This window comes from Sapajus apella, unplaced genomic scaffold (genome assembly GCF_009761245.1).
Source record: "Sapajus apella isolate SASKATOON/1434 unplaced genomic scaffold, GSC_monkey_1.0 scaffold7, whole genome shotgun sequence".
NCBI classification, from domain to species: Eukaryota; Metazoa; Chordata; class Mammalia; order Primates; family Cebidae; genus Sapajus; species Sapajus apella.
The window spans coordinates 19,014,215-19,040,450 of record NW_022436947.1 but is presented as its reverse complement, the minus strand read 5'-3'; the positions used below and the strand labels follow the sequence as shown (position 1 = coordinate 19,040,450).

Here is a 26,236-nt window from a genome sequence, read left to right as displayed (position 1 = left end):
TGTTACAGCAGTCTGAATAGACCAAGACACAGAATTATGAAAATGTTACTGATGAAATAAGAGCATCAGGTACCAAGAAATGTTGGGAACTTCAGGTTTAGAAATTAGCTGGGAGTTAGAAGTAGGCAGATTTGCTAGTCAGAGACTCTAATATTAAAGCAATGGTCAAGCTAAGCAGGAGATTGGAAAAGACAGACAAGGACCAGGAGGGTAAATCATTCCAGAATGGAAAAAGAGAAGAGGACCCATGTTGAGGCAAATCATCAAGATCCAAGAGCCACATGGAACTGAAATGCAGGCAAACGGAATCATTAGTCAGGCAGGCTTGGATGCTTGCAGCAGTCCCCTACCTCAGCCAGGAGTGTTTTATAGTACTGCCTGCAAAGGAGCACTGGTTCCTAAGGATGCTCTCAGCTCAGGGCCCAGAACAGGAAGCCAGAGAAATTTTGTTTAAATTAGTGGCTCTCAAAGTATAATTCCCAGATTTGTAGCTTCAACAAAACCAGGAGTCTAGTTAGAAATGCAAATTTCAGATTCCCATCCCAGATCTAGCTGTCAGAAACTCCGGGGACTAGGCCCAACAATGTAATGCATGCCTAAGGTTCAGAACCATTGCTCTATAGCAAAAACACTTCAGGGAGCCTCCAGTTACCTCAAGCAATATCAAGAAATTTTTACCATGTTCTTAGAGTTAAAATTAATTAGCTTTCCTTTATATGGGAGCTTTTCTTTTAAAGCAATAATCATGGGGGCTATGAAATGGAAATAGGTACACAAAAAAAGTCCCATAAATAGTATGACAAATCCCCAAATGGTGATAAGCACTTCTCTAGAAGATACAAAAAGAATTAATGTACTTCTTATTTACACTCCCAGGGAGAAAGGACACAAGGTTAATTTTGAATTCCTTCATTGCTTTCTAACCTTATCTCCTTGTCCTCTTTTTTTTTTTTTTACAGTTTTGTTTTATCACCACCCACAATGTCTAAACATAAGCTGATCTGAATCAGTAGTACATGTCACCTTAATTATTTTGTCTATTTTTCCCTTAGCCTTTGTCCCAGGAACAAGCAATCTTTGAGGAGATACACAATTTTTTTACCCTTTAAGGTTATTTATTTAGTAATGTGACTTACAGTCTTGTCCAACAGAAAATAATTATGCAGTAACATGTATGTCATATCAATTAAGCATTCTCACATAAATGTTAATAAATATACTCTGAAACAGATTAAAAAGAAAATTCCTGTCAGATACAGCAACATTTTCTCTTTTCTTGATCCTTAACTCTGAGACAATAATCAGTTATGAGGCAAATGAAAATAAATGAAGCCAGGTAAGTCAGGTAAGTCTCACTCAATTATTTCCACAAGCACCAAAAATCATTCCTTGTGTTTAACACATTCACAGCTTTTTTCCATACATTGTTTTATTTTTATAATTGTGGTCTCATTGCAAATACATTTTGATGCTTCTTTTTATAGTGATGTAGGCATTTTTTATTACACATAATTTATAAGCCTACCGCTACCAAGGCTAAGTAATATTTCATCCACTATAGTGATTTCAAAGAAGGGGATATTTGACACTGTCTGGCAATGTCTGGGGATATTTTTGATGATTACAACTGGCCAGAGGGTGAGGGGTGCTACTGGCAACTACTGGATAGAAGCCAGAAATGCCACCAAATATTCAACAATGCATAGGACGGTCCTCACAAGAAAGAATCACGCGGAACACAACTTCAATAGTGCCAAGACAGAGAAACCTGATGTTATGCTATGGCTCTTGTAATCATTTTCCTAATACTGGCTCTTTAGGCTCTTTCAAATCCTTCCTATTACAATACAATGATAAACATTTCTTTGTGTAAAAAAGCTTTTTACCATGTTTAGGATTATTCCTCAGAGCCAATTGTGTTATTTGGGGGAGGAGATAGTATGAACATTTTTACGTGACTACTCTCACTTTCCAAAAGAATTATGCCGTTGACACCTCCATTGGCAGGAGTTCTATTAGAGTTCTATTGTTCCATTCATGGGTTCAGGTCTCTGATCAAATATCACCTCCTCAGAGAAGCATCATTCCCTCCCCTGAAGAAGGAGATTCGAAATATTTAGCAGTAACCATCAGAAGAGACTGAGTCATGAGCATCAGCAGAATGTCAGCAGCCTGCCTCTCCACCACCCCCACCAGACCTTCTTCGTCTCTTTATCATGCTTTATTTTTATCCATAACACTTTTTCTTTTTTTCCCCCCCATTTATTTATTTTATTGCATTTTAGGTTTTGGGGTACATGTGAAGAACATGCAAGATTGTTGCATAGGTACACACGTGGCAGTGTGATTTGCTGCTGTACCCCCTATCACCTACATCTGGCATCTCTTCCCTTGCTATCTCTCCCCAGCTCCCCACGCCCCACCATCCCTCCCTTATTCCCCCCAACTGACCCCAGTGTGTAGTGCTCCCCTCCCTGTGTCCATGTGTTCTCATTGTTCAACACCCACCTATGAGTGAGAACATGCGGTGTCCATAACACTTTTTCTTTTCTGACATATTTGTTTGTTATTTATCCCCTTCATTGGTATTTAAGCTCCATGAGAAGAGGAGTCATTACTCTTTTTGTTAACCTCATATCCCCATATGTAGAATGGTGCCTGTCACAATAAAGGCACTCACAGTATTTTAGATGAATGAAAAAAATGCATTGATTTTTACTTAAAATGAAAATACTCTCTTTAATACTCATTTCCTTGTAAACCTGATGCTCTATAGGCAACGTTACTTAACATAATAAGTTTACCAGTTTTGGTAAAATATCTGTTCTTTGTTTTTTGTTTTTTTTTTTGGGGGGGGGGAGATCTTTGTGAATTGGTCCAGTTGAAAAAGGATGCTCTATACAAATCAAATGGTACCTCCAATTTTAAAGTATGGAGAGCTGATTTGAAACCTCAGAAGTAATATTAATCAGGAGCATAATCCATCTCTTTAGCTACCTCTATAAGGACTACAAAGTTCATCATAGTTCTAATATGATACTTCTTGAGATACTATGACAGCAGATTCTTATATAAAATCAATGCAAACATTTAACAGATGCATGTTCTGCTCAAATTATACAGTGGAGATCTTACTGAATTTTAATATTTCTTATCTGAAAGCCTCAAATCTGTTACTACCTACTATGACAGGCTATTTCTGTAATACACAAAACTTGGAAACCATAATCTCTATTAGCAGATAAATTTTACAATGTGATATTAGAATTGAATTCTGTTTAAAAATAGTGCATCAGAAATTTTAAGCACTAATTTAATTAAATTTAACTCTTTAGGGAAAATGAGAAATCTGCACATTTGTCAAGATAAACAAAACAAAATATACTTTTTAGTTTTCTAAACCATAATTGACTATTATCATTCATTTGCTAATTGCAAGATATTCTGGTACATTAGAGGTCTCTTCCTCATTAGTATGATGAGTGTGTTAGAGAAGGTGGCATTAAATGTTAAGACAAATAAATGTAAGATACTACACCAGTTTTAAGAATCTAGACATCCTTAACATTGAATTGTAGTTACCAAGGTATTTTTTTAAGAAAAACATTTTTTAAAGAAAAATAAGATGTGGGAGTAGGAAAAACTGTGGGTGTGAAATTGAAACTTCTTGTTACATACAAAACATTCTCATCAGTCCATCAGCTGTGACATATTCTAAGCAGGCCACAAGAAACACTGACTTTATAAAACTGTCCCAAATATACTAATTTGAAATATTTTACTTTTGGATGAGCCATTCCCAGTATCTCTCAGATTTCTGTTATCTTGCTTCAATCCTAGGAGAGTTGCTTTAGTTCTGAATTACCCACACAAATAAATGAACTGATGCAAGTGATTTTTGTCCTCATTGCTAATTTATTTAATGAAGCCTTGTAGTGAAAACTATAAGCCTTAAAGTTCTTTATGAAAAATATTAAAATAGCAGTCTGTTATAGCACCTTTACTTCAAGTAACTTAAGAGACAGGAAATTAAAGCTGTGTGTTTCCTGGGCTTTTTAGAGAATGTTAAATGAAAACAGTTCCACATTTTGTCTATATGGCATTCTAGTTCTAACTTCAAGGAGATATATACAAAGATTCAATAAACTACCTAGAGAAGAAAATTAACTGTTAAAAAAATTTACTAAGGCCTTTGAGGAAATATTGACAAAACCAATGAGAAAGATTGACAACAAGGGTAATCACTGTGTATTCACAGTCACTCACCCTCTAGGGAACATTTCTGCAGCAAATTATATTTTCCAAAAACAGCCGGACAATATCTTCTGTACTATAGGTGACTCTTTGAAACTCATCCCATTGAGAAGCAGGGTGTATGGTCCCTCCTCTTGAATCTACGGAAAAGTGATGCTATGTGACTTCCAAGCCCTAGTCATAAAAGACAACACAGCTTCTGCCTGTGTTCTCACATTCTGGGAATGTTGGCTCCTGGAGCAGCCCCACCATGCTGTGTCAAAGCTGCACAGCCATGGAAAGACCCACGTGGAAGAAACCAAGGCCCTGGCCCACAGCTCCAGATGAGCCTCCAGGCAGAAACATTTTGTCAGCTATGAAGGCAAGCTGTCATGAAACAGATTCTCCAGCTTCGTATCAACATATCTCAAGTGACACTACATGGACCAGAGACAAGTTGTTTGCACTGAGCTGTGCCCAAATTATAGGTGGATGAGCAAAATAAGTGGCTACTGTTTCAAGATACTACGTTTCGGGGTAATTTGTTACACAGCAATAATAACTAAAGCACTTCGTACACTTCAAAGCCTAAAATGCTAGAAACTGTATTTCCCAGACTCCTTCACAGCTAGGAAGTATGTTCCACCAAATGCAGGGAGTCATAGGTCTGGAAACACAGACAATATTATTTTACCATGCATTATAATGTAATATTAAATGATTACCTAAAAATGAGTTCTCATGTTCTTTGCAGGGACATGGATAAAGCTGGAAACCATCATTCTCAGCAAATTGACACAAGAACAGAAAACTAAACACTGCATGTTCTCACTCATAAGTGGGTGTTGAACAATGAGAACACATGGACACAGGGAGGGGAACATCACACACCAGGGCCTGTCATGGGTTGGGGAGTTAGGGGAGGAATAGCATTAGGAGAAATGCCTAATATAGATGATAGGGTGATGGATATAGCAAACCACCATGGCACATGTATGCCTGTGTAACAAACCTGCAAGTTCTGTACATGTACCCCAGAACTTAAAGTATAATAAATAAATTTAAAAATGATTTGTCATGTATTTACTCATGCTTTTTCACTTCCTGGCTACCATGTAGATACCCTTATGCATATTTAGAAGAGAGAAATTCACAGTAGCCTTCTTCCTTCCCTCTTGGCCCCTGCTGGTAAGCAAGGTGATAAAGATATAATTTTTCTGCAACAGGATCCTAGTAGCTAGTATCGGAACCATGGCAGTAAGAGTAGTTGCTTCTGATTCTAGCTTTCCAATCATAGGACCCTAGCTATGTGTATACACTCTTGGTCTTCGTGCCTTTTATGATTCCTTTCTTTAAAATACTTAGAGTGGTTTATGCTCCCTGCTCCAAATTCAGCAAACTGGAAAAGAATTGACTAAATGATGCTATGACCATCCAATCATTTTTCCAAGCATCTTTTCTTCTACTACTGCAGTAGTCTTAGAATATGTCTTCTTCCAGCCCTTTCCCCTTTCCCTGACTCATTCTCAACACTCAGTCTAATAAATCTTTTAGAGCACAAAGCTGATCCTATCAGCCCCCTGTATTGTCAACCATGAAGTGACCTAAAACTATGGCTATACATTGATTTTGATAGTCAGCGTTGGCTCAAACTCCTGCTGATGCTCTTTACCCACCCTCATGTTTTGGGAAAATTTTCACACTATCTCCAAGAAGCAACAAATCATAGAGAAGAATGTGTCTCTTTAGCATTGCCATCCAATGTTAAAACATAACCTAAAGCTGAATTATATACAAGCCAAACCTGTAACAACTTTTCCTTATCTCCACTTCCACCTTCACCACATCTTCATACCATGGCTTTTAAAGCTGTCAATACTATTCCACAATCTATGTATATGGCAGAATTAAATAATTATACCCTATATAGCATAATTGCTTTATATATAATCATAGTTTGTAAGGTTATAATTATATATTGTAATTATGTATATAGTTATACATACAATTGACACCTCTGTTCAGAAATTATATATAGTAACCATTACCTATATATACAAAACAAGCAATTATACTATATAATTACATACAATTAAAATTATATATATAACAAATTTATACAATATTATGTTATATATATTTGTATATATGTAATTTCTGCTATGGGTTAGGCACCATGATAGGTGTTGAAGATAAATAGGAGTCTATTGGAATCTTAATTTGGACTGCTATAGAAGCAGAACCTGTGACAAGAATTTAATGCCTTTCAGTAGGACAAAGAGTCAGGGAAGGAAAGACAGCTGATAGTGGATGTAGTATAAGTCAAGTTCCTCAAGTGGATAACTGGAATATAATCCCTTTGTAGAATTCTGGGAGCCAGTGGAAGACATATCCACATCCAGGTTATCCTATCCAAAAAACTAAGGAGCTAGCTGATTGATACATCAACTCCCACGGGTTACTGGCTGGCTGCAGAGAATGGAGGTGGGGAAGGTCACAATTCCTGGCATTTCTGGGCTGCTGTGATCATGGGTGAAGAGAGCTTTCACTGTCAAAGAAAGCCTTCAGGCAAAGAGAGGCTGACAGTTGGAAGTTCAAAGGTGTGCAGTGAGATGGTAAGGCCAAGATTTGAGTGCAACAGGTGTGCTAGAAATAGTTTTGCCCATATGGTGTATGACTCAGTGGGGATTTATTTATTTTTTAACCTTGGAAATGGAAATCAAAGACTGCTTTTATCAATGCACTAATAGACCTACCCACGATTTGAAAGGGATGATAATATTAACACAATCATTATCATCAAAGCAAATTACAATGCAAAGGTATCTGAAATGGTTTTACAGTTATATGATGCCTTAATAAATCAAGGAAACTGATTGCTCTGAGTGGCTTCTCTCGGCGGGGATTTATTGTCTCTGGCCCTCACCTACCAGTTGTCAGCAGCACCCTGCCCTGAGTCTGTAACAACCAAAAATCTTCTTCATATTTTCAAAAGCCTCCAGTCAATGAGATCACAGAGTCATCTGTGTTGTGGAAAAAAAAAATCGTATAGGGTTCTTTAAAAATACCTAACTCACACTTGCAAATCCTCAAGGAAGTAACCTCTCAGCTACAACTGAAAAAGAGGACTAGGAGTTAACTAGGTGAAAGTTCTGGGGGAGATGAGTATCTTGGTTAAAAGAAACATTATCAGAAAAGGCTCAAAAGCAAGAAAGAACAAGCCTATTCAAGGAGGTGAAGAAAGTTCAGGAATTGGATAATATTTTGTAAGGAGGTGGGCAGTGATGAGATGAGACTATAAAGATATACAGAGGGACGTTTACGCAGAGCCCTGGAGGCTCTAAGAGGTCTGAACTTTATCGTGGGAGGAATGGGGAGACAACTGAGAGTAAGAACATGACCATATTTGCAGTTTTGAAAGATCAATGTGTCTACTGTGACGAGAATGGTCATTAGTGGAGTAATTCTGGAGACAGGGAGGCCAGGTGAAAAACTGTCACAATGACTCACATAAAATATAATAGCAGCCTGAAGAAGACAAGTAGTTTGTAGGTAGAAAGACTTGCATGGAGCCAATAAGTTTAATAGAAAAGAGGAAGAAATCCTGATTTGGTGAATGTGGAAGTGACAGAAAAGAGGGCATCAAGGATTATATAGAGAGCAACTAGGGTGATAGCAGTTGCCAGTTCCTGAAATCAGTAATCACACAGAGGATTCATTTAGGGGACCTGGTGTGGTCCCATTGAGAAACACAAATTTATAGTATAAGCTGTTAAATTTACGTTGAGTTTAAGAATTCTTGGAACTCTCTGGACAGAGATGTCAAGTAGATAGTTGTAGAGATAATCTGAAGCTCAGGTGAGAAAGTTTGGGACTGATTTAAGACATAGATGGTATTCAAGGCCATGGGTAGGATGCATGCATCCAGAGAGAACACACATAGAAAAAAAAAACAGGAAAGAAATCTGAAACACATCAACAATTAACATATGGACAGATGAATAAGAGGATGCAAAGCAACACCATCTCCATTAAGTATCTTATGTAATGAACTATTTGCACAATTCTCACCAGACTCATAGTTCAGAACTAAATAGAAACACTGTGCCAGCCAAATATTTTCAACATTTCAAAAGTATTTTAACAATCCATGCCCCTGGGAATTGCTATTCTCTCATCTTTTCTGTTGGCCTTCCCTAGGTTTTACAGTAACCATTTCCGTTTCTTTCTCAGCTCCCATTTGGCTTCTACCTTCTTTTAATTCTTTCTCTCAGCTTAAGAAGAATAAATCTCCATTTATCAATAGTTTGCTATTAAGGCGAGCATGTTTTTTCTTTGTCTGGGTTATGAAGTTTCTATGGGGGCTTGTTTTACCTTGTGCCAGCTTCACTGTGAACCAGGCCCAGATTATTGGAGCCAAAGGTCTGGTTAGTTGGGCCTGACAACAGTCCAGAATCGCTGCCAATATAATAAAGAGGAGTGCAATATCAATGCAGCTTCACAAGGCTCTCAGGCTGGACGTGGGATTCCCAGGGTTGATGAATTTGTTAGCAGGTGATGTAGCACACATTTTCAACTAACATAAAACTAGAAGGTACTAGAAACCTATTTTACTACAGTGACAAATTGGGGGTGATGTAACTTCCTAATTCAACAAAATAGGACTGTGTTTTGGAATTCTTGTTAATTAATGAAAATTAAGAATGGGCATTAGGACTAAAACAAGATTGGAAAAAATAAGTTATCAGATGAGCTGTCGGTATAACAAGTATCATTCCAGAACAGCCAGGTTTTCTCACTGGATTCCTTTCACTGGAATTCAGATCTGGCAGATGTAGTTCTACTGCAAACAATCAGCAAATGTAAGCCATTATAAAGAAAGCTAATAGTATACAAAATATAAAGATAAGATTATCTACTTTGCACAGCTGTGCAAATTGTGCATTGCATCTAAGGGTGAACTAATCATATCATAGACATTGAAGATTTCTATATTTATTATGGGAATTTTCCATTAGAGGGTAAAGTGTTTTGTGCTAATAAATTGTACATTTGGTAACAATTTTTTGACCAGTAGCAGTGTCTTAAAGAAGGAATGCCTTGTCCTAATTTTCAAAAAGACACCATATGGGCTAGTGGTGGCCCTAAGTTAGCCATCCTAGATATTTTAAAAATCAGGGTGCTCCCAAATTTTATCAAGTATTTTGAGTGTTTCCAAATGATTACCAAATTTCAATATTAAGTCTTGTCACCTCAGGCAAGTCATTTAACTTTATGAGGCACATTTTCTGTTCTGTAAAATCAGAGGCTTGGCCAAATGATTGTTGTGGTTTTTTTCACCTCTTCAACCACCTTAGGTAGCAGATAAATCTATGACTTGTTTAAGCAGCATGGATCTTTGAGGAGTCTTCCAAAGGTATCCAATAAATTGAAAAAAAAATCAAAGTTAAAAATCTCATTAACTTCAGGCAAAAACTGTATTGTAAAAAAGGGAAGAACAACCCACTCGTGTTTTAACATCTATTAAGTGGCAAGCATTTCTCTTTCACTATCTCATTAATTTTTATAATCATCTTGGGAGTTACTGTTATCCTCATTTCATAAAGTAGAGAATAGCTAGTATGTTGTAGAGCCGATCAGTGTCTAGTATGATCTAGTGTCTCATTAATCTAGAACAAGGAAAAATGGATAACACAAATATTGGTATTATCTAAAAAAGAGCAAAAGAGGCAGAAAGATCTGAAAGATGTGAGCATTAAGTCTACCAGAATGGTAAGACCAGAGATCCACAAACTGTCTCGAGGGTCAAGTCTGCCTATCACTTGTTCTTACAAATAAGGTTTTACTGAAACACAGCCATACACATTTGTTTATATACTGTTTATAGCTGCTTTTACAATATATAAGCAGAAATGAACAGCTGTGATGTCTTTATTCAGCAAAACCTAAAATGTTTATATCTGACCTTCACAAAAAAAAAATTGTGGACCCCTGATAAAGGTCTATGTTCATATGCTTATAACCATAATCTGCTCATTCATTCCCAAACCCTATCACCACCACCTTTATCATTAAATGTTCTGCAGGAAAATTTGTTATTGAGGGATAATGTAGTGTTTAATTACATATAGCTGTATTCAAGCTTACTGACATTGCCTTTTCTATGACCACCAACACTAACATTTGATCAGCTCTACAAATCAAATGCCCTTTAATTCTCATTGTCATCATAAAGCACAAACCAATTAATTACACTGAGAACTAACTAGGTCCTCTTTTCTACACAAGGTGCTAGTTTATCAGTTCTCAATTAATCTGGGCATCGTTTCAGAGTGTGAAATCAATATTATACAAGTTGTATTTCCTAATCCATTGAGTTGAATTGAATGTCATGGTAAGAAAAAAAATTCCACAACAAAATGTTTTTACTTATTAATAGATTATTGATCTTCATATATTACCTGTGATAGGTGGGACCAGGCCTTAATCAATTTTGATTGTTTTCAAATAGGAGGAGATGTTTTCTCAACTATCATATACCTCACACATAGTACCTGCTTCTGTCGAGGACAGAATTAGTTTCACATGCCAGGATACGAGCACAATTTGTGAAGGTCAAACAGGTGCTTACTTTGTATCTCTAAAGGCAAGAGATTTTTCCCCAAGAAGCAAATAAACAAATTGTATTTATAATTCTTTTATAACAACTTGAGATAAAATCCACATACCACACAGTTCAAACATTCAAAGTATACAATTCGTAGTTTTTAGTACATTGAGTTGTGCCACCGTCATTACAATCAATTCTACAACGTTTACATCACCCCAAGAAGAAACCCCATACTAATCAGCAGGCACTCCATTTTCCTCTCCAACCTCTCAACCTAACGAACCACTAATCTACCTTCTCTATATATACATTTGCCTGTTCTGGACATTTCATATAAATGAAATCATATAATATGTGGCCTTTTGAGTCTGGCATTCTTCATTTGGCATCTTTTCAAGGTTTGTCTATGTTGTGGTGCACATCAGTACTTCATCTCATGTTTTATTGCTGAATAATATTCCTTGTATGGATATGCCACATTTTGTTTATTCATTTATTAGTTGATGGAAATTAGGGCTGTTTCAATTTTGGGTTATTATGAATAATTCTGCAAAGAACATCTGTGCACAAGTTTTTGTGTAGACATTTGTTTTTATATTTCTTGAGTATCCACCAACAGTGTACGAGGGTTCCAATTTATCTGCATCCTTACCAACACATGATATTATCTCTTTAATTACATAACTATTCTGGCAAGTATAAAGTGATATTTCATTGGAGATCTTATTTGCATTTCCTTGATGGAAAATGATGTTGAGAATCTTTACATGTGCTTATTGGCCTTTTGTATATCTTCTTTGGAGAACTGTAAATTCAGATCTTTTGTCAATTTTTAAAAATCAAATTATATGCCTTTAACTGTTATTGCAACAGTTCTTTATATATTCTAAATACAAATTCCTCCATTAACTAATACATGATTTTAAAAAATTTCTCTCTTTCTGTGAGTTGTATTTTTGCTTTCTTGATAGTGTCCTTGGAAACACAAATGTTTTTAATTTTGATGATGTCACATTTACCTATTTTCTTCTTTTGTTGCTTGTGATTTTAGTGTCATTTATTTAAGAAATCATTGCCTAATTCTAAGTCAGGAAAATTTATGCCATGTTTTCTTCTTAGATATTTATAGCATTAGCTCTTACATTTAGATCTAAAGTCAACTTTGAGTTAATTTTATATGCAATATGAGTTAGGAGTCCAATTTCAATATTTTGCATATGGATATCAACAATTCCAAGTACCATTCAATGAAAAAGAATATCACTGAACTGTCCTAGCACCATTTTCAAAAGTCAGTTCACCATAAATGTGAGGACTATTTCTGGACCTTCTTTTTTTTTTTCTTTTTTTTTAGTCAGGGTCTAACTCTGTCATCCAGGCTGGATTGCAGTGATCCAGTTACAGCTCATTGCAGCCCAGAATTTTGGGATTCAAGTCATCCTTTCACCTCAGTCTCCTGAGTAGCTGAGACCACAGATGCATGTCATCACAACCAGCTGTTTGTTTGTTTGTTTGTTTTTGTAGAGATGGGATCTCACTGTTTCCCAGGCTGGTCTCCTCGCCCCTAGCCTTTCTGCCTCAAACTTCTAAAGGGTTGGAACTATAGGCAAGAGCCACCAAGATTTGCCACTGTTGAAAATTAAATTGTTTTCTTAATATCATTTTTTATTTATTCCTTGATACTGTATCAAAAGATAACCAATTTCTGTATATTTAATCCTGCATCCTGTGACTTTGCTGTGAATTTGCATTATTTCTAATGAATAAATTCATTAGAAGTAATGAATTTATTCATTATTTCTAATGTTTTGTTTTTGTAGCTCATGTCTTTGGATTTTCTATAGATTTCCTTTGGATTCATATGCATAAAATCACCATATCATCTCCCATCTCTACTTACTTACACGTCTTCCTTTCCAATCTAGATGTCTTTTGTTTCATTTTCTTGTCTACTTGCCCCTTCTTGACTATCCAGTACAAGTTGAATAGAAATGGGCAACGCAGACATCCTTGTCTTACTTCTGATCTCAGGGGGCACTAATCCAATCTTTCACCATTAAGTATGATGCTAGCTGTGGGTTTTTCATAGATGTTCTTTATCAGGTTGAGGAAGTTTTCCTCTATTCCTAGTTTATTGAGGTGTTTCATTTTGTTTTGTTTTGTTTTGTTATTATTGTGAAAGGGTGTTGTATTTTGTTAAACACTTTTTCTGTGCCTAATGAGGTGATCTTGTAAACTGTGATTCAGTGTTATCTATTCTCATTTCCAAACACTCAAGAGAAAAGTATAAGGAACTACATTTACTAAATAAATTGCAACTTTACAAAAAGGGCATAAAATAGCATTTTGGCAAAGACACATACATAGGTAATCCAAAGCTAACTGTGTCAATTTTAAAAATATAAAAATATAGCTTTATGAGGAAGTTTTTCTGACTAAAAGAGTAAAACTTCATCTGCTGAGTATAGGACAATGTGTTCTTGTGAGAAAAAAGTGGCAAAATAAATTAGCAAATAGCACAATCATCACTTTCACAAACGTATTTCTAAAATACGGGGTAGAATTATTAAAGTTCTCCGGTAGTGGGTGGCCTCTCCTGTTTCAAACATTTCCATATTAAAATAAAGATTTATAGTTCAAAAACAACATTGTGTTAACCAAAACATATTATGCTTTATACTTTAAAACAGCACATTAGCAAGTCCGTTTATCACAGACATCTTCAGAGCTGTATTGCCTGGGAAGAAAAAAATGAAATATAATTCCCAATTATGGTTTAATGGTACTCTGTGTAGTATACATAATGCCTTCTGCTTTAATTCGCTCCAGTATTGGTCCATAGATCTCCTTTGAAAAGGGCCCCATTAGGCCTTTGACTCCAATTTCACCTGGAAGAAAATAAGTGTGTAATTACCATTTTAAAGGTAATATCAGAGGTTAATTTTTCCCAGCATGAGTCTCCGCAAAGAAGGTATCACCCTAGAAGCAAACTCAGAGTCAATGAATTCTTGGAGGCCTAGGCATTTTTTAAGTAGCTGCTTAAATGTCCCTTAGTAAATTATTACTTAGTCAACACTTTGTAAGGAAAAGGAGTCAATTTTAGATTGAAAGAACAGCTGGACCTAGAGATACTGTAGGAATTTGTACACTTACCTGCACTAATTACTGCCAAGACAATCAGAGAAAAGTAAAGTAAGAAGTAAAGTAAATCTGATTGGTCAGCTTAACTTGCTAATGTCATTTTTTTAAAAAGTCAAGACACCAACAGAATAAGTTGTAACAAGTTTGATTATATGGGCACAGGTACCTGTTAGTATGGCTGAAACACAGAACCTGGGCACCCTCATTAGAGGACACAATAATCCCAACTTTTGTCACTTACTTCTTCGCTGATTCCTCAATAACTAAGTTGGTCATTTAATCTGACATTAGCTGATATGCTACTATACATGTTTTCTCATCATTTCACATTTATATGCTTTGACATTTCCTACTTCCTTCATTCTTTCTCAAGGGCCAAACAGAGGCAATGCTTATTGAATGTCTATGTGATCTTCTAGTGCGAGTGGAGAATTGAAATTTGTATTCCTTTAGTCTAAAATATTTATTGAGTATTAATAATATGCTGAGATACAAAGACAGTAAAACTTAACCTACATTCTTGAGAATCTGGAGTGAATATCTTTTTTTAGAGTTACCACTCTCAACATGACAAAAAACAAGGAAAGAAAGGAAGGAAGTTACCATTACCTGGGGACCATCTATGTGGTAGCAGCTTTATGTATTATATCAGTTAAGTGTCACACAGCTCTATGAAATAGGGATGGCAATACCCGCTTTAAAGAAAAGGAAACTCTTAGAGGTGCTGAGTAACTTGCAGCCCATCATGCAGCCACCTTGCAATTCAGCTAGGGTGGAAATCAGGTCTATCTCCAAAGGCCACATGCTTTACTCACCACAAGGGGACCTCCCAGACAGTCAGCACTTCCATCTTCTAAGACGGCTCACTTTTAGTGAATGCCTGTGTTATGCTCAAGAGCAACGACTTGATGTCCCCACACCAAATGACTTGGGGTGATATGGAGACAGACTCAGTCCTCAAATGAACAGACTTACCATCAAGCAACATTTTGGCTGCCATGGCGGTGGGTAACCCCACAGTTTTAGCCATGGCTGAAAAGCCATTGATGTCCCCATAAACCACAAGATCAATCGTTTTATTTTCTAAATGTCCAGAAGGATGTCTGATTCCAAAGCTGTCTCTCATCACAATCATATCTTTTTCTTCAGGGCCTTAAAACAAATAAAGACAAGTAAAAATGCCACTACCATTTCAACTCAAATCTTGTAAATCATTTTCTGCTTCTGCCCTTCTGGTCTTATAAGTTTTCCCTCCTTTTATATGTGATCACTAGACAATTATTTACACAGCTTTTAGCCCAAAGTCAAAGTGAAAAACTCAAGGAAATTAGAACTGTGATCTCATTCCTTTATCCAGGTTGGCATCACTGCACCCTTTTTACAGACACAAAAGCACTGCTATAAAAGCCTTTTACTATGCTTCAAAAATGCTTCTTTGGCATTTGCCTAATGCTTTAAAAATAAAAAGTAAAACTATTTTTTCCTTTCTCATATTAACGAAGTTTATTTTTGCCTAATAATTCTCAAATTCCTCCCCCTGAAGAAAGAGTCCAATTGCCTTTTTCTTTCCATTCCTGCTGCTTGGCGCCAACCCTCCAGTACAATTATCTGCACTGACTCTACCTTATGATTCTTCTTCAGTTATATTTATCTAATATTTCATGGCCTACCATAGGAAAGCTTCATGACCAAATGCTTGGAGAGGGCATCCACAATGGACTCTGCCTGAGGGACTTGTTCATCCCCAAGTAAGCCCAACCTGAAAAGCACAAGAGAGGGCTGCATTAGTTCAGGTCCTATACATGTTCTCATTTGGGAAGCAAAAGGGAGCTCCTTGAATTTAATCTTGAAAGGGAAGAATTACAAGATAGTAACTCAAGTTGTAGATTCTCCTAAAATGTAAAATTACAATAAGAATAGCAATGTTTTAACCTTCAAAATCATCTCCAGACTCACCCAGCCACTGCTTCCTGGAGTAGGGCAGAGATGATGCATTGTAACCCCATGTTCTTACACAGCTCTTTATAAGTTATAGGTTAGTTCTCCAACATTAAGTATACCAGCAGGATGCCACAGAGTCGTATGAAAGAATGTTTTAAAGTAATATTCTCTGACTACTCAGAGAATCTCCTACAGGAAAGCAAAAATATCCCACTTTGCTTGGGAATTGAGTGGTAAAGTGTTTCCAGATAAGTACTTCTCAAATTATAATTGTCATTGAACTCCTGTCTTTATCTATTCTTTATGCCCACATGAACATGGCACATGGTAATTTCTCTACCCACATTAGAGCAACAAATTAATAAAAGACAAATGTAAAATATTTAACTTTTGTTTCAGTAGAAATTAACAATCATTGATCCAACATATTTTGCTCTAAGTTGAGTGGTGGGTGCCTACCATTCAGCAGCCTCCAGCTGGGTATTGTCTCCTCCTAGTTTCTTAAGAACAGCACCCTTCAACACGTTGTGTTCAGAGGAGGGTGAAATCCCAACTAGGTCACACAGGAGTTCTTTCTGGTCAGAAAAATAAAGACAACATTTCTAAGTCCCTATCAATTTTTTTTTTAATTACCTGAAAAATTATCTTACTAAAACACTAAACTTTAAATATACCTCAAATTTTAAAATTAAAAATAATTGAAAATAGGAAATTGTAATACATACATGTACATACACACATCTGCACACCTACAATTATTAAATGGATGCTATTCCAGAATATTTCAGCAATAAAAATGGGTCTTAAGATCAACTCAATACAAAACAGATGGTGCAATTCTTACCACATATTTCCTGCCTTTGTATATCCTATCATTTTTTTTTTTTTAACCCATTCTCCCCCTACCCTCCAGCAGTCCATTTTGACCAGGATAAAGTGGAAAAGGCTTACTGCAGTGGTTGCCAGCAGCAACTCAGGTTCTTTTGTAGGTTCAAGAGATGAGAAAGACCTTGTAGGTAATAAAATCTCAAAGGAAGAACATTTAAACAGTTACCAGTTTTTTCTACTTTCTTTTTTTTTTTTTTTTTTTTTTTGAGGGGGGGGTTTTTCCTCTTTTTTACCAGGGGGGGGGGTAATGGGGCGTTCTCGCCTCACCGCAACCTCCGCCTCCCGGGTTCAGGCAATTCTCCTGCCCCAGCCTCCTGAGTCGCTGGGATTACAGGCACACACCACCATGCCCAGCTAATTTTTTGTATTTTTAGTAGAGACGGGGTTTCACCATGTTGACCAGGATGGTCTCGATCTCTTGACCTCGTGATCCACCCGCCTCGGCCTCCCACAGTGCTGAGATTACAGGCTTGAGCCACCGCGCCCGGCCAGTTTTTCCTACTTTCAAAACAAGACTTTTTCTAGGCTCCCAAAGGAAATGCTATGCTCTAGATCAGGAGTCAACAAACTGGCTCACAGACCAAATTTGTCTCACTATCTGTTTTATTAAATAAAATTGTATTGAAATGCTGTCATGCTCATTGATTTATGTATTGTCTATGGGAGAACTGAGTGGTACTGACAGAGACCATGTGGCCTGTAAAGTCTAAAGCATTTACAATCTGGTCATTTACAAAAAAAGACCATCCCTAAGAATGCCTACACCAACCTTCCCAAGCCAGCTGCTTCAACCCAGATTCCCTCTGTAGATATTTATTCACTCCTATCCAACAAGTAAAGTTGTGAAAGGTAACACTTAGATTCACAAATGCACACACACACACACACACAAAATGAATGCAACTGGCTAACACAAAGAAATGATGAATGCTTGAGGTGGTAGACACCTCGTTTACCCCTGATGGGGTTATTACACATTGCAGGCCTATTTCAAAATATCTCATGTCCCCCATAAATATATATACCTAGTATGTACCCATAAAAAATTTAAAAAAAATTTTTTAAACTAGCTAGCAAGAATACCAAAACCTTTTTGAGATGGAATGGAATTAGCAACATTGGTCCTTTTCTCCTTGTGATACATTTCTGGCATTTCTATTGGAATATGGGCACACTAGTTTAAACTGAATGACCAGCTGGTAAGGAGTTAATTCTGAGCAGTTAGTGGAAGCTCTACTTCACATTCAGTCCCAAGCCTCCAAAATTCATTCCAACTCTGAGGCCTTAAGATTTTGGTACAACAGATAGATGCAAAAGTTCTGTAACTGAAACTCAAATCACTCATGGTTATAAGAAGCCAAATGAGAGTGTTGACAAAATTTGGAGGTTGAGAATCCAGTTCTGTAATACACTACTAACTCTGCTGGATTCTCACTTTCAGGAAGCCCAAGTGAGTCCCATCACTGGGTCACCTCTTAGACAACTGGAAGATACCAGAGCTTAATGCAGAGAGCAAATGCATCTCTTATCACAGCTCAAGGAGCCGTCAAATGGTATAAGTTGCTACAGGAAACAGGCCAGCTACGTGTCAGCACCACACCCTCTCTATTCTTCCGTAACAGTGAAGGGAAAGGGAACTTTGGAATTAGGATTTATCTTCCTGCATATAAGCTAAAAAATGGGTTCTTTTGTTGGTCCAAAGCAGAATTCACCCCTGACCATTTCAGAAGTCATTTCTGAAGAGCAGCAGATAGCACATAATTCCAGAGTCACTCACCCAGCTGAGAGGGTTCGTCTCAGGTCTAAAGGCAGGAAACGCTTCTCTGTTTATAAGACCTAATTTTACAAATCCATTCAAAGCTTTCATATATCCCTGAAACAAGAATTAAAAAGCAGTACATAAAATTTTTCTCTTCCAATAAAAAAATAAAATATGTTTGAAAAGAGGGTTCTATCTTTGTAACTAATTCAGAAAATAAGTAGTTATATTGATGATACGAATGCTATATTGAAGATACAATGATATTGCTACTCTGATATAAATTCCTCATATGTCCTTCATTGTCTCAAAAACAAACCTGAGGTCCTTGGTATATTATGTAAAATCCATCACAATATGCTCATCTAGCCTAACATGAATGCTACAGCTCTTTTAGAATTTGTCTAGCAGGATTTCCTATCTTTACTGGAAACCCCTCCCCACCCTCCACCAAAAAAAAAAAAAAAAATTGACAATCTAGATACAACGAATTTCAAGCTCAAACTGAGATCAGTAGTGTCGTAACAATTGCACTGGTTTATGTAAAAGACCTTGCAAATCTTAGGTCTTTAATTCTGTTTCTCGGTAACATGTGAATGGAATTTCCTGGCAGCATAAGGGCAAATTTCCTTATGTGTTATATGCTGTCAGCTCAGTGGAATATATTCAATAGAACAGTCAGTTGAGCTCTTTCTTATAATGGGAGGAGGAACTTGTAAGAATATCCTGCTCAAAAGATAATCCATTCTACTGATTAAAGCCATTACCCCCAAGATATATGGGAAGCAGAAAAAGTGGTAGGAATCAGAGAGATTTTTCTAAGATACAATGATATTGCTACTCTGATATAAATTCCTCATATGTCCTTCATTGTCTCAAAAACATACCTGAGGTCCTTGGTATATTATGTAAAATCCATCACAATATGCTCATCTAGCCTAACTCACAGATCTCTACTTTCACTATTCCCCAAATTTGCAGTGTTCTTCCAGAAACCAGGGCCTCTGTATATGCTGCTCCTGTACCTGGAATGTGTTGGCCACACTTCTTCACTTATGAAATGTTTTCTCCTTCCTTCAGACCCAGTTTAACACCTCTTTTGAGTTCCCTAGGTGAGTGGGGCCTCCCTTCTTGTAGTCTTCTGTATATACCTTTATCAGCAATTTATACAACTTGAAATTAATTGTCTATTCAGCTGCTATACTGTAGATATTAAAAGCAGGGAAATTATATCTTTATATTATGTTATGTTATATTAAATTATATTTGCATGCATAGTCTTCATCCCAATGCCCACATCACATTATTCAACATTCCAATCCATAATTCATCATTCCAATCCCCTATAAAAGAACAAATGGCTGAATAAATAGATTCTGAATAATGGATGAAGAAAGACCATAATGGTTTATTCTGCAGTGTGCAAACGGGAAGCAGGGTGAGAGGGCTAAGATAAGATATTTTGCAGCTGCTGCAATTACTGCTCAAGCAGAGAGTGAGAGAGAAGAAAGAGAGAGACGGAAATAATTATTGGGAGCAACAGAGTTTTTAAAATATGAAATAGTTCCTGTAACCATCAGATATTTCACTACTGAATGTCTGGTCAACCAGCAATTTTCACATTTCTAAAGGTTATATTGTTCAAACTGTTCAAAGGTTACTAAAAAAAATTCTCATTTGCTCAAATGCAAATACACTTCAAAGAGGAGAAACAAAAAAGTAATATCACTAGCTTGTTTAGCTTGCTTCTGGGACCTGATAGGTGCTAGAGACTCCTTTATCCAACACCTAAAATACTTATTTATGAGCTATTTATTAATCTTAGAAATATATTTTTATGATGACCCCTAGAAATGTACTTATTTTGTGTATTCATTCATCAGTCAGCATTTACCAAACTGCTGCCATATGTCAGACTTGTGCTAGGGACTAAGGCTACAGAGATGAAAAAAATGCAGTCCCACCCATGCAGAAACTGCAGTCAACGAAAAGGTCAGATAAGTCAAGCCAATAATGCCTAGTCCATGATGAGCAAAAATGCATGACCACTGATGACTATACTAGAGTATTTTATTACTAGGTTCTAGGTTAGAGGAGAACAGCTGTGGGAGCACCAAGAAGGGGGAACTCACATAGATGGGAGTGGGTGGTTCAAGGGGAAGGAGTTAGGGAGGATAGCATGGGGAGGTGCTACTAAGCTGCATCTAGAAGGACAAGGAGGTGACAGGCACGCACAGTAGCCAAGGCCTCTCTGTCACACTTGAATGATGGTATCTCATTTCCAATACTGGAAAGAATATTGAGGTTACCAATGGGTTGCTGGCATTGCCCAGGATGTTGGACCTCATGATTATGAACACTGTGATATCTTCCATCCTCAGGGAATCTATGGGGATGGCTCTCACTCACACGCCTTGCTGAGATCTTTATTCAATGTTTAAATCTATTAAAATTCTTCATTCCTGGATCTATATGTTTGGCAAAAGACTATACATATTGACTATATCTATATGTTTGACAAAAGACTATCCTAACTGCTGGACAAAAAAAAACTTATTACTCATTTTTTCTTTATGAATGAATTGAAGAAAATATATTAAGAAATCTACCAGAGCTGGGATGGTATTCATCAGTTCAGACTAGAATTTCTACTGTGCTAAAAGGCTGGTAGAAAAGCCACAGCTCCTAGATCTCAGTAGGACATTATCACTGGTGTCTCATTTGATTCCTGGACAACGAGAAAATCATATCCATAAGAGTACAAGCACCTGCTCTCTAGGAGCTTACAATCTATTTGGGAGATAAGAAAAATACACATAAAATTATAACTTAAAATGCACAGAAGTAAATGCTAAGTGCCCGTATATGTAACAGAAGATCTCACGAGTAAGAAATAGAGAAGTTATTTTCTTTTTAAGAATAGATAGGAGGATGAATCTGGAAGACACTGTCCTAAGTGGAATGAGACATGAAAAGTAAAATACTGCATGATCTCACTAACATGCAGAATCTTTTTAAGAAAGTGAAATATGCAAAGACTGAGAATAAAACCGTGGTTACCAGGGGCAGGGTGGCAGAGAAGAAAAGAACAAGGCCTGAAGGAGGATGATGCAAATATCTGGAGGAAAAGTTCCAGGCAAAAGGAACAGCCAGTAAAAAAGATAGGAGAGCAACAGAAAAGCAGGCACAGGATTGAAGGGTCATCACTAACAGGCCCGTGTACTTTATATCTTCCAGATAAAAAATAGAGAAGACTAGTAACACACATGAGATAAATCCCCTCTCTGGCCTTAGCCAGGAAATCTCACAGGACAGAGGTATTTGCAATCAGGTCTCTGATCTTGAGAGACATGCATTTTAAGTATGCTGGTTACATTAGGTTGAGTTTAGTGTCCTGTCTCCCAAATTCATGGCCATCCAGAGCCTCAGAATATGGTCTGACTTGAATGTTTGCAGATATAATTAAAGACCTCAATATGAAATGAACCTGGCTTTAGTGTGAAACCTAAGTCCAATGACTAGTGCCCTAATAAGAGGAGGCAACACAGTCAGGTACAAAGAAGAAGGGGGTATGAAACTGAGGCACAAATTAGATGGCTGTGTCTCAAAGTCAAGCCTCCAAGAGGCACCAACCCTCCTCACACACACCTTGATTTCAGACTTCTGGCCTCATGAATGGTGAGAGAATAAATCCCTATTGTTTCAAGCTATCCAGTTTGTGAAAATTTATTCAGCTAGAAAACTAATATATCAGTTGTGTGGATTTGGTCACACTTATAACCGCTTTTTTTGTGATCAATAAATGTGTAGTGGACATTTGCATTTATGTTCCTAGAATGTACTCCCCATTTTGTGGTTTAAAAACATGTTGGATTTGCTCTGGGGAAGCCCCTTTTATTCCGTCTGTTTCCCCCAGACCCGGTCTATGTATTTTCAATGACATTGACTCAACCTCTAGTTCTAGGGACATATAACATAGAACAAAGTAGATGGGCACATTTTATCGCACTGATATTAGGGATCATTTCCAGCTAATGAGACAAAAATTGTATTTTTAGCTATTAGAAGGATATCATTTTTATTCCCATTGAATTTGAATCTGAGAGGCTGGGGTTGCTGCCAGCACTCTGCCATGGCACAGCACTTGAGACTCCAGTGAATACTGGAAAGAAGAGCTGAGAAGTTACAAGAAATCAGGTCCTGGGTGAGTCACTTGACCTACAAATCTCACTGAGCCTAAAGCCCTGCCTGTCCCCAACTCCTAATGAGTCAATAAATTGTCTTTTTATTTTGAGGTGAGTCTCCTAAAATATTCAATCATAAGATTCCTGAAAAAGTAGGCTCCAACTTGGTTTATCATCTTCATTATTTTGGCTACTAAGAAAAATAAAGTGTATACATCACTTACATCAAAACTGGCAACGTGTTGAATATAAAGTCCAGCTGCTCACCTTGTATCTCAGTGTCCCCCGCAACAAAGTGTGAGCAGAAGAAATGCCATAAATCTCAGCATATTTCGTACTGTCTCTGTTAGGATAGCCTTCCAAATTTAATCCTGGGAAAAAATCCATGGACGTCACGGCATCAAGAAAGGAGATGCCCCCTGCAACATTCACAACCTGAGGAACATTGAGAAGGCATACGTGGGGTTAAGAGCCATTCCTTTCTGTTAGGACTTATCTGCTTCGTGTGAACACAGAAAGCAATAGAAATTTGAAAAAAAAATAATGAAACCACCATAGTCATCATCCTATACTTAAGCTGTTCTACTAATGTCATAATTCACAATGCAATTCTTCTTTCAAGCTTTAAAATTTCACTTTAAAGCGTTTAGTTTTTCTAAACATAGTCTTATTTTCATTTTTTTCCTTCCCCTGGATAAAATGGCACTAAATTATTTCCCACTAGAGTTTGCCTTTTTTAAAAAATATAAACATTTAAAAAAAAAGAATTTTAAACATTTTTAATTTTTATTTTTTTAATGTTTAAACAAATGATTAAAAATAAACATTATTTTACGTAAAGTATTTTATATAAAAATGTTTAATAAATAAACTTAAAAAGATAAGCTAAAAGCAACAGATAATTGTTTAAATGGCTTCTATGTTCAAACAGCAATCAATATTCTCACTCTTTTCTTTTTTCTACTTTTACGACCTTTCTGAATGCCACATTAGGCACCAGTTGCATACATTTCATCCATACAGCTAACGTTCATGAGCAGAAGAAAGTGATCCATGTGTCACGGGTTACACAAATTGTGAAGGCAATAACATGAGTGATGAAGTAAAAATCTTTTGATATCTCAGTACTTATCTCCCATACCCCTACCCCCATCACACAGACTCAAAATGAAATACAGGATTTCTTTGTCTCTAATTTTAAAGAACTAAATTTTCTTTTCGTTTATGAGGCTTATTATTATTGTTGAGATAATGGAAATCATTCTGGAGTGATAAAATTAGGTCTGAGAATTCTGGTTGGTGCTGCTGGTGGAATTGAATTTTATCTTTATTGTACACTGGAAACAATTTCTGATCAATTTCTCTGTAGTCTTGTAGCATAGTTTGAAGTCAGGTAGCATGATGCCTGACCAATTTCTCTAAAGCTGAACAAAATAACACTGTACCAGGGAGCTGCCAATATACTTTAAGGTGGATTCACAGGATTTCCTGAAGAGGTCTTTGGCTAAACTTAATGATTCTCATGCCTTACTTGGAGAGTGCCAAGCACTCTCTCCAAATTTAAAATTTTTAGAGTGAAAATCTAAATGAAGGATGTAAGGAATGCCTTTCATTTAATTTTCTTGTGAACCCTTCTAGACTGCAGAGTAAACATTTCTAAAGGGATGGTTTTTGCTCTACATCTTGAAAACGAATCTATTTAATAGAATTCTAAATTTTTGAAAAAATCTAAGAACGCAAATGTTGGACATGGTGATGCACACCTGTAATCCCAGCTACTTGGCTTGGGAGGCTGAGGCAGGAGGATGGCTTGAGCCCAGGAGTTTGAGAATAGCCTGAGCAACACAGCAAGATACCATCTCTTAAAAAAACAAAAAAGCAAATGTTGGCCTTTAGGGTCTTCACACCCATCTCATTTCTATGATCTATGACAATTCTTAAGGTTTGTTTGCTTGTTTGAAGGTCAGGAAAATTTCTTAAAGAAAAATCCAATAAAGATCACCATATTCTAACTTATCAACCAGAAATAAAACAGCTAGTTCATAAATTTATCATGAAAATCTTACATTGAAGATGGAGAAATGTAAGCTGAATGGCAATAATTCACATAGTGAGGTTGGCAGTTGGCTAAGCAAACTGACCCCAAAATTACTGGGTAATCATTGTCATTTGGTATTAATTCATAGTTGTATTTGTAGTGGTATATCATATAGTTCAATAATAAATTCTTTCTTAATATTTTATTAATAATGTGATTGAAGACAGAAAGACATATTTGCCTGTTTTGCAGAGAACATACATTTCTTTCTGCTCTCATAACGCTCAGGCTCATTACTCACTGCTTTTGCAAGCTTCTCTAGGTCCTACTCTTTCACACACACAGAGACCAACACAAATATACATCTCCCAACTATAGCGAATCACTGCTATATTTGAATAAGTATATCATATATATTCAAATAATCACAGTAAACTTGATCATTAAATGAATAAAGAAATATACAATCATTTCTTCAGGGCCCACTATGTGCCCAGGGCCTTATACACATTATATTTAATCCATGAAATAACCCATTTTTCAGAGGTGAAAACTGAGGCTGAGTCACCCAAAGGCAAATCTGAACCCAGTTCTATTTGACTGCAATGTCTGTGTTTCTTCTACTAAACTGTCCCCTTAATCATGCTTATTTCTGGATCAGTATTTTGAAAGGGATATTGACAAAGAATAGCATTCCAGATTATGCCACCTGGGGTGCACCTGAAATGTACATGAAGAATGGGTACAGGCAAAGGGAGATAGTGGTAGCTCTTGATTTCCAAGGGGCTGGGTGCTGCAGTCAAGCTGGTGGCAGGCTAGATAAGAGGGCTAGAAAACTTATCTTAAAACTATGTTTGCAGAGCAAGCATGCGTCTCACTTAGACTATATGTTTTGCCAGGTTAGACTGGGAAACATTGCAGAAGGTGATGGCAAAACTCTGCCATGTCACTCCCAAATGCCACCAGTGTGAGTAAGTATACCACCACTTGTAAGGGGAATTCAACTAAGAAAAGATGACATCACCATCTCTGAATACGTGGAAGAAAATCAGAATTGTTAGGAATCAGATTAGAAGTTAGAAACAGAACAAGTTGCTAGTAATTACTGCAAAGATGAAAGATAATGAGATATTTCCTAATTCATAGGCCACTGTCCAATTTCTGGAAAAGTTTAAGGCTTTAATTTTAAGTAAAAGTCCAGAGAGGTGACTTGTTTTCTCCCACTGTGATTCTGTGAATCATTTAAGACCTGCTTCATAGTGGAGGGTAATGATGGCAGAGGGAGTGAAGGGCAAGAATATAAGAGAGGTTTTAAGTTGTTTAACAATCTGGCTTAGGAAACAGACTGATATACAGCACTTGAATTACAGAGTGAATAATGCAGTACCTAGAAAATTCTTAGACACAGACAAACAAAGTGTCTGACACTTTGATTCAGTTCA

At 36.8% G+C, this 26,236-nt stretch overlaps 1 protein-coding gene and 1 non-coding gene across 2 annotated transcripts in view; one reads left to right on the top strand and one right to left on the bottom strand.

Annotated features, from left to right (window-relative positions):
• Positions 1-12,660: 12,660 nt before the first annotated feature.
• The window catches only part of AASS (aminoadipate-semialdehyde synthase), a 61,217-nt gene continuing 47,641 nt past the window's right edge, over positions 12,661-26,236 (bottom strand). Inside the window, exons 19-24 of the mRNA XM_032276156.1 lie at positions 23,024-23,191; positions 18,591-18,686; positions 16,385-16,500; positions 15,655-15,743; positions 14,960-15,136; positions 12,661-13,731 (exon numbers count right to left, since the gene is read on the bottom strand). Of these exons, the coding sequence (XP_032132047.1) occupies positions 13,613-13,731; positions 14,960-15,136; positions 15,655-15,743; positions 16,385-16,500; positions 18,591-18,686; positions 23,024-23,191 (765 nt within the window). The 3' untranslated portion in view covers positions 12,661-13,612. The remainder of the gene's footprint in view (positions 13,732-14,959; positions 15,137-15,654; positions 15,744-16,384; positions 16,501-18,590; positions 18,687-23,023; positions 23,192-26,236) is intronic.
• On the top strand, positions 18,950-19,011 carry LOC116550463. The gene has a single exon (XR_004268430.1). It is a non-coding gene; the product is annotated as a U7 small nuclear RNA (small nuclear RNA).